Raw genomic sequence first — 9,355 nt, 5'->3', positions numbered from 1 at the left:
CTAGGTGTTCCAGAGGCATCTGATGGTGAGGATGGAGGAGGCCATAAAGAGCAGGTAGAGGCGGAAGAGCAGGGCGTCCATCATGTGGCTGAACTGCACCCACAGCTCCATCAAGTGCTGCTTCTGGGCCCCGTGTTCCTGCTGGGCCCTTGTCCATTCTGAGCCCCCTGTCAGCTCTGCCTCCCCAGGGCCTGGCATCTGCCCTGCTGATACCTCTGGCTCCTTCACACCTACAGAAAGATAGAGATTCAGCCATGGGCTGCAAATGTCACCTGTGGAGGGAGGGAGACAGGGAAGGAGGCAGGAGCAGAGAAGTAGAGGTGGGGGAAGAGGAAGTGCGACTTCCCTCACCAGGCAGGTGGGTGGGGGTGAGACCCAGGCCCTTATTTCCCTTTTGGGGCGCAGTGGGACAGCATCTCCCTGGGCTGGTGCAGTGCAGCAGCAGGGAGTGGAGCCACCAAGGCATGGGTGGGGGCTGGGTGGTGGCCACGTGCAGCAGGTGGGTGATGAAGATGGTCTCCAGCAGGCTGACCACCATCAGGGACAGGCACAGGGCGAAGTAGACACCTGCAGGCAAGGGGGTCCGCATGAGGGCCAGAGGCGCCACCTAGAATTTCTTGTTTCTTTCCCAGAGGATCTTTTTCCAGGATCCCTTTTCACTTCGCCTGGTTCTGCCTGTCCCTCTCCCCATTCAACCCACACCTCGCTTTTGGTCTCTTGATGGATGAGGACGTACTAGTGAAGCGTGTGATGAAGTGCTAGTGGCTGGGAGCAAGTCATTCATCATGAGCAGGAAGACGCTGTAGCCCAGCAGAACAGTCATCTTGAATGGGGCACAATTCCCACTTTCCAGTGGCAGGTAGAAACTGAGGGCATCGATGGCAACCAGAATGCCACTGGGCACCAGAAAGTTTACCACGTAGGGGCTGGGCCTGCACCTGTGCCTGCGCCTGATGGCCACCTGGTGGGGAAGAGAGGGAGGGGTAAGTGAGGAGTAGGCTGGGAGGCTGTCAAGACAGGTAAGAGTAAGAACTGGGATTTGTCCCAGGCCAAACTGTCTAGTAAGAAAATATTACCTCCCGTCCCTTTCAGCGTCCGGTCTCTCCATCCAAAGGCGTCTCACAAGGTTAGAGTCTCCCATGCCGCTTACCTCTGAAATGTATCTCATTCCTTTTGGCCCAAGGTGTCAACTTTCTCCACTTAAATTTTTATTCCTACCGATGTGCTCTTAGCAAGACTGTGGAACCACCGACTTAGGCATCGCGTATGTTTTATCTTTTCATTTCTAATTGCTTTTCTCATCGAGGTCTAATCTCCAGTGACTTTGCAGGGGAACATTTGAGACCAGTGGGAGGGAAAGCAGACAGTATCAGATATTTTGGGGTTATCAGGATTTGGCATCATCATATCCCTAAGGCAGGGTTTCCTAACTCTTTCTACCATATCTTTTTAAAAATAAACAAAAATTCGTGCCTTCCAAAAAGTTCTGACAGCCATTGGGGAAGGGGAAGCTCACCCTCACTGTGAATCACTGGCATAGAGCCTTTGTTTCTTCCTCAAGGGATGCTTTATTTAGTAACTATTTACTGAGTACCAGGTATTGTTTTAGTACGGAAGGTTTGTCAGTGAAAAAAGTGACAAAAGGCTGGGTGCGGTGGCTCATGCCTGTAATCGCAGCACTTTGGGAGGCTGAGGCGGGCAGATACCTGAGTTCAGGACTTCGAGACCGGCCTGGCGAACGTGGCGAAACCCCATCTCTACTAAAAATACAAAAATTAGCTGGGCGTGGTGGCAGGCCCTTGTAATCCCAGCTACTCAGGAGGCTGAAGCAGGAGAATCACTTGAACCCGGGAGGTGGAAGTTGCAGTGAGCTGAGATCATGCCATTGCACTCCAGCCTGGGTGACAAGAACAAAACTCTATCTCAAAAAAAAAAAAAGAGTGACAAAGGCCGGGCTCCATGGTTCACCCCCGTAATCCCAGCACTTTGGGAGGCCGAGGTGGGTGGATCACCTGAAGCCAGGAGTTCCAGACGAGCCTGGCCAACATGGTGAAACCTCATCTCAGCCCCTGAGCTCACATAGAAGATGGCTTGTTCATACTGGTTAGTGACCATGGTCACCTTTATTGCTCTTTGTTGGATACCCAGCAGTACCACTCCCTCCTTCTTCTGAATGAGGTTCTGTGATGTATTTGAAAGCTCCTGGACGTCCTTCTCCATGGCCAGGCTCGTGTTCTCCACTGCAAAGCAGGCCCAGAAGACTCAGCCTCCCCAAATGCTCCCAAGTCCCTTGCCCAGACTGTTGGATCCCTCACTGCTTAGCTTCCAGGCCCTTTTCAGCAAGATTCCCTCACTGTTCCCAGCTTTCTGTCCTCTTCTCACTCAAAGCCCTTTCTCTGCCTCTCAACAGTCTACTTTAGTGAGCCCCACTTACCTGTGTAGGTGAAAGAGCTGAAGGAGAGCGTTCAGCTCTGTTCATGGAAGGGGAAATAGAAGGTGTCCAGCTTACAGATGCTGACCACCCACATTGGCTTGTTGTATTTGATGTGACCTTCACTATTGACACGCCATGAGACCTGCAGGTGTCTGATCCACACTGATGCTGTGTGGGAGAAGGACAGGGAGGTAGGTGCTGTGCATTTCTCCATCAGACTTGGCCTTCTTTCTCTCTCAGCTCATCCCATTCTTGAGCTCCAGCCCCACTCTTCTCTCTTCTACCTATAATCATATTCTGGGGGTTTGTAAGCTCTTCAATTCAGACTCTGCTCTTTTCTAAGTTGAGTCTTTGTGTGGCCTTATTGGTAACGTTGTGTCCTTCCCCGTAGATGTGGTTTCCATTCTGCTTTTTTGGCCCTGAGACTCACGACTGCTCGATGAAGACATCTGAAAGCCACAGGTTCTCAGTTGCCATGCCGGACTTCTTGATGCCTCTGCATTCATCTGGGTTCCACTGCACAAATTGATTGTGCCAAGGCCGGGCATGGTGGCTTATGCCTGTAATCCCAGCACTTTGAAAGGCTGGGGGGATCACTGAAGGTGATCACTGAAGGTCAGGAGTTCAGGACAGCCTAGCTAACATGGTGAAACCCCATCTCTACCAAAAATACAAAAATTAGCTGGGTGTGGTTGTGGGCCCCTGTAATCCTAGATACTCAGGAGGCTGAGACAGGAGGCAGGAAAATCTCTTGAACCCAAGAGGTGGAGGTTGCAGTGGGCTGAGATCGCACCACTGCCCCTGAGCCTGGGCGACAGAGTGAGACTCTCTCTCAAAAAAAAAAAAGAATTGATTGTGCTAGGTCTGTAGGAAACCATGGCATGAGAGAAACAGGGAGAGGGAACTAGTTTTCGTTTTGCTCTGTCTTCTGCACCTTCCCATTCCTTTTTTTCCCCCATTTCTTCACTCTCCCGCCACCTCTCTGGTGACAGCCATCACACTAACAAAGCCTTGCTTGCTTACCTCAGTATTCTCAAGACAGAGCTTGAGCTTGGCTCAGGATTCCCTGGGATGGAGCCACATAAGCATTGGCTGCCATGGCCTTAGTGTATACCACCTTCTCCCTGTGCCCCTTCTCTGTCCTCCTAAACCAGCAGAATAATCAGAAAGTTTTGTATTTTCATTATTGGTCTATTTGAACTTGTCTAATTTATGGATATTCTCAGCTTTAACCAATATAATCAGCAAAGCTGGACCTAGGAGTGGAAAAAAGAGAGCAGAGTAGAGGAAAGGGGAAACTGAGTTTGTCATACCATATTTAGCCACAGGAACGATGTCACCAGTTGAAGGTGTGAATCCTGGAGTAGCAGCTTTCATCTAGATGATTAACTCCAGGAAGGCAGGTCCCACGCCACCACCCTCTCCTTGTTCACGTCCAAGGCTGTTCCATGTGGCAATAACAATTTTTGATCTAAGCCACTGAAAAATGTAGATCAAAACAATTCAAGGTACGTGGAAAATGTAAATGAAAAACACAGTATGAAGGTCCATGGGGAATATGTTTTGACAAGTATTCCGAAAAGAACAGATTTTACCTGCAGTAATGTCATTACAGCATTTCTTATCATGCCTTTCCACTCCCCACCCCCGCCGAATGCACCTCTAATTTTTTAAACACTTTTAAAAATCATTTTTTCTTTTTTTTGAGACAGAATCTTGCTCTGTCGCCCAGGCTGTAGTGCAGTGGCGCCATTTCGGCTCACTGCAACCTCTGCCTCCCAGGTTCAGGCGACTCTCCTGCCTCCTGCCTCAGCCTCCCGAGTAGCTGGGATTAGAGGCACACATCACCACGCCCAGCTAATTTTTTGTATTTTTAGTAGAGATGGGGTTTCACCATGTTGCCCAGGCTAAAAATAATTTTTTCAATATTTTATTGTGATAAAAATATATAACATAAAATGTACTCTTTTAACCATTTTAAGTGTACAGTTCTGTGGTGTTGAACACATTCACATTGTTGTCCAGCCACCACTCTCCATCACCAGAGCTCTTTTCTTCTTGCAAAATGGAAACTCTACACCCGTTAAACAGTAATTCCCTATTTCACCCTCTCTCCAACCCCTGGCAACCGCTATTCTACTTTCTGTCTCTATAAAATTAGACAAATACACTATTTGTCTTTTTGAGACTGACTTATTTCACTTAGCATAATGGCCTCACAGCTTATTCACACTGTGGCATGTGTTAGAATTTTGTTCCATTTGAAGGCTGCATCATATTCCATTGTAAGTATGTACCACATTTAATCTGTCCATTCATCTGTCAATAGACACTTAGACTGCTTCTGAGTTTTGACTATTGTGAGTAATTCTGCTATGAATGTAAGTGTACAAATATCCCTTTTTCACTTTTTTTCGGGTATTTATCCAGAACTATAATTATTTGGTTGTATGGTAATTCTATTTTTAATATTTTGAGAAACAGCCATACTGTTTTTCCACAGTGGCTACACAATTTTACATCCTTACAAGCAGTGCACAAGGGTTCCAGTTTCTCCACATCATCACCAACACTTGTTATTTTCTGTTTTTTTTGTTTTGTTTTGTTTTTTTGAGACAGAGTCTTTCTCTGTTGCCCAGGCTAGAGTGCAGTGGCACAATCTTGGCTCTCTGCAGCCTCCACCTCCTGGGTTCAAGTAATTCTCCTATCTCCTCCTCCCGAGTAGCTGGGATTACAGGTTCCTGCCACCACACCCAGCTAATTTTTGTATTTTTAGTAGAGATGGGGTTTCACCATGTTGGTCAGGCTGGTCTTGAACTCCTGACCTCAGGTGATCCACCCACCTCAGCCTCCCAAAGTGCTGAGATTACAGGCATGAGCCACCTCGCCCAGCTTCTGTTTGTTTTTTAATAGTAGCCATCCTAATGGGTGTGAGATGATATCTCACTGTAGCGCTGATCTGCACTTTCTTAACTATTAGTAACATTGAACATACATCTTTTCTTGTGCTTATTGGCTATTTGTATTTCTTCTTTGGAGAAATGTCTATTCAAGTCCTTTGCCCATTTTTGAATTGGGTTGTTTGATTTTTTTGTTGTGAGTAACTAATTTTACAAAATCCAATCAAAGGGCCAGGCACGGTGGCTCATGCCTGTAATCCCAGCACTTTGGGAGACCAAGGCAGGAGGATCACCTGAGGTCAGGAATTTGAGACCAGCCTGGCCAACATGGTGAAACCCTGTCTCTACTAAAAATACAAAAATTAGCTGGGTGTGGCAGCACGTGCCGGAAGCTGAGGCAGGAGAATCGCTTGAAACTGGGAGGCAGAGGTTGCAGTGAGCTGAGATTGCACCACTGCACTCCAGCCTGGGTGACAAGAGCAAGACTCTGTCTCAAAAAAAAAAAAAAAAAAAAAAAAAAAAATCCAATCAGAGGGTCCACCGCTCACCACTAGACCACTGCAATGCTGGGTGAGGACTTACCACTTCCAGATGGCAGACAGGGTGAAGGAGATGTTGACATGAGTGGGGACACTGTAGTTGGTGACTGGACCGATAGCCTTTCTGTGAAACACTGCTTGAAAGGCAGCAGGGTCCACCCTGTGCTGGCCAAAGCCTGGGCAATTGATAATTAAAACGTCGCCCTTTCCTGTAGTGAGCAGAGACTGAGAGAGGAGGGCCAGGGCTAGGGGGCCTGGAGAGTGTTTCTGCACGGAGAGAAAACAGGGGGCACTGGGAGTAGCATGTGAGCTCCTCCTTCCTGGTCCAGGAAGGGTGGGCTGAGCTGGTAGGCAAATGGTGGAAACGGATGAGGTGAGCTGAGTCAAGGATCCATCCTCAGTGCCATTGTTTTGTCCCCATGCAAAACCTGTCCAGATGTGTATGCAAACTCAACCCTGACCGCCACTTTACAGTGTCCTGCCACGTCCTTAACAATCTCACTGCAACCTCTCCACCTTCCCCCAGTGTCCTTCTCTTGCTTACCTCCAACCTGGACCCATGTGAGTGATGTCAGTGACAAATTTTGCACTCACAGTTCTCCGCCTCGCTGTATTAATATGGCATAGATGCTAATAAATTAATGATAAGGGGAGTAATCAGGTAGGTAGTGTGAGATATATGGGATCTTAAGGAAACAAATCAATTTCAGTTTTTCAATTTAATGAGTACTTACTATGTGCTGTGATTGTTCTAACATTTAGTAGTCTTCATCACTAGGATTATCTTTTTTTTTTTAAATTTTTTTTTGAGACGGAGTCTCGCTCTGTTGCCCAGGCTGGAGTGCAGTGGTGTGATCTCCGCTCACTGCAAGCTCCGCCTCCCGGGTTCACGCCATTCTCCTGCCTCAGCCTCCCGAGTAGCTGGGACTACAGGCGCCCGCCACTATGCCTGGCTAATTTTTTTTGTATTTTTAGTAGAGACGGGTTTTCACCGTGTTAGCCAGGGTGGTCTCGATCTCCTGACCTTGTGATCCGCCTGCCTCGGCCTCCCGAATTGCTGGGATTACAGGCGTGAGCCACCGCGCCTGGCCGGATTATCTTAAAAGAGTTCCCAGGCTGGGCTCAGGGGCTCACGCCTGTAATCCCAGCACTTTGGGAGTCCCAGGCGGGCGGATCACCTGAGGACAGGAGTTCAAGACCAGCCTGGCCAACATGGTGAAACCCCATCTCTACTAAAAATACAAAAATTAGCCAGGCGTGGTGGCAGGTGCCTGTAATCCCAGCTACTCGGGAGGCTGAGGCACGAGATCGTTTGAACCTAGGAGGTGGAGGTTGCAATGGGCTGAGATAGTGCCACCGCACTCTAGCCTGGGTAACAGAGCGAGACTCCATCTCAAAAAAAAAAAAAACAAGAAAAGAAGAGAAAAGAAAAGAGTTAACTAAATGTTAGGATCCTAGGAAGAGGTACAAAGCTGTCAATGTCATCAGCATCATTTTTACCTTAATGAACATCCAATCATTGACTATCTCGGAATAACAAATATTAGCCTGTTTTCTCTGCTTCCCAAGAGTTACATGTCTGCTCAGCTCTTGCTCTTATCTTACGGTACCTCGCAGCAGCAGGTGGAAGATGAAGCCAAGGAGGAATCCTTTCCCATGGAACCAGCCTCTTTCCATCTTCCTCTCTTTGGCACTTCTCTGGGTACTTGAAGATGATGTTAACCTTTAAAAAAATCTCAGACCACACCTTGAGCCCTACCTTTGAATAATACATATATCAGCTGGCATTAACCGCCTCTCTAACAAGACCCCTTGGTGACAAAAGAATGTCACAGAGGAATAACTCACCCTGTGCTTTAACTGGGCCTGAATCTAGCCTCCAAAAGTAATATGGCAAATCAGTCTGGAGAAGAAGAAGCAAAAATATGTGGTCCCTGGAGCAGTGCTAATGGCTTCCTCATACTTTAAAGTCACTCTGGCGTACAGTGCGTCACCGAGAAGGCACGTATGACTATCACTGCCTCCAGGTGGCACGTGAACTTGTTAGACCCTGCTGCTATCTCTTTTACTTACTTTCTTTCTTTCTTTCCTTTCTCTTTCATTCTCTTTCTTTTCTCTATCTTTCTTTCTTTCCTTTTTCTTTCTTTTCTTTCTTTCTTTTTCTTTCCTTCTTTCTTTCTTTCTTTTTGTTTCCTTCTTTCTTTCTCTCTCTCTTTCTCCCTCCCTCCCTCCCTTCCTTCCTCTTTTTTTTTTGAGACAGAGTCTCCCTCTGTCTCCCAGGCTGGAGTGCAATGGTGCGGTCTTGGCTCACTGCAACCTCCGCCTCCCAGGTTCAATCGATTCTCCTGCCTCAGCCTCCGAAGTAGCTGTGATTACAGGCACCTGCCACCATGCCTGGCTAATTTTTTGTATTTTTAGTAGAGACGAGGTTTTACCATGTTGGTTGGCTGGCCTCAAACTCCTGACCTCAGGTGATCTGCCCACCTTGGCCTCCCAAAGTGCTGGAATTACAAGTGTGAGCCACCATGCCCGGCCCCCTACTGCCATCTTTCAAAAAAGAAAGCATGTTGGGGGGGTCCCTATTAATATAAGCAACTTCATACACTGAGGTTTTAAACATGACTTCAGTATAGTTAAGACTTTAAAGTAAGAGGAAGCAATTAGCACTGCTCCAGTGACGACACATTTCTGCTTCCTCTTCTCCAAGCTGATTTGCCATGCCTTTTTAGTGTTTCAAAAGCAATCTGGACCCAGGTTTACCCAATGAAGGGAGTGATTAGTGGAGTAGGGGGTGGTGGCAGAGGTAATACTTTTTTAAAATAAAAGCTGACTTATGATTTTTTTTTTTTTAAACAGAGTTTCTCTCTTGTTGCCCAGGCTGGAGTGCAATGGCGCGATCTTGGCCCACTGCAACCTCTGCCTCCCGGGTTCAGGCGATTAACCTGCCTCAGCCTCCAGAGTAGCTGGAATTACAGGCATGCACCACAACACCCAGCTAATTTTTTTTCATTTTTTTTTTAAATTATACTTTAAGTTCTAGGGTACATGTGCACAACGTGCAGGTTTGTTACATATGTATACATGTGCCATGTTGGTGTGCTGCACCCATTAACTCGTCATTTACATTAGGTATATCTTCTAATGCTATCCCTCCCCGCTACCCCCACCCCATGACAGGCCCCAGTGTGTAATGTTCCCCACCCTGTGTCCAAGTGTTCTCATTGTTCAATTCCCACCTATGAGTGAGAACATGCGGTGTTTGGTTTTCTGTCCTTGCGAGTTTGCTCAGAATAATGGTTTCCAGCTTCATCCATGTCCCTACAAAGGACAAGAACTCATCCTTTTTTATGGATGCATAGTATTCCATGGTGTATATGTGTCACATTTTCTTAATCCAGTCTATCATTGTTGGACATTTGGGTTGGTTCCAAGTCTTTGCTATTGTGAATAGTGCCGCAATAAACATACATGTTCATGTGTCT

At 47.1% G+C, this 9,355-nt stretch overlaps 1 protein-coding gene across 1 annotated transcript; it reads right to left on the bottom strand.

The window, feature by feature from the left end:
* Positions 1–6,101, bottom strand: HTR3D (5-hydroxytryptamine receptor 3D). Its single transcript, XM_054481118.1, is given in 9 exon segments — positions 1–230; positions 352–567; positions 733–961; positions 2,080–2,240; positions 2,435–2,565; positions 2,567–2,602; positions 2,865–2,987; positions 3,734–3,792; positions 5,886–6,101. Coding segments are annotated over 8 exon segments (1,143 nt in total). The 5' UTR covers positions 3,751–3,792; positions 5,886–6,101.
* Between the last annotated feature and the right edge of the window lie 3,254 nt (positions 6,102–9,355).

This window comes from Pongo pygmaeus, chromosome 2 (assembly GCF_028885625.2).
Source record: "Pongo pygmaeus isolate AG05252 chromosome 2, NHGRI_mPonPyg2-v2.0_pri, whole genome shotgun sequence".
In the NCBI taxonomy this organism is placed as follows: domain Eukaryota; kingdom Metazoa; phylum Chordata; class Mammalia; order Primates; family Hominidae; genus Pongo; species Pongo pygmaeus.
Note: the sequence above shows the minus strand (reverse complement) of the source record. Positions and strands in the feature narration are given on the sequence as shown.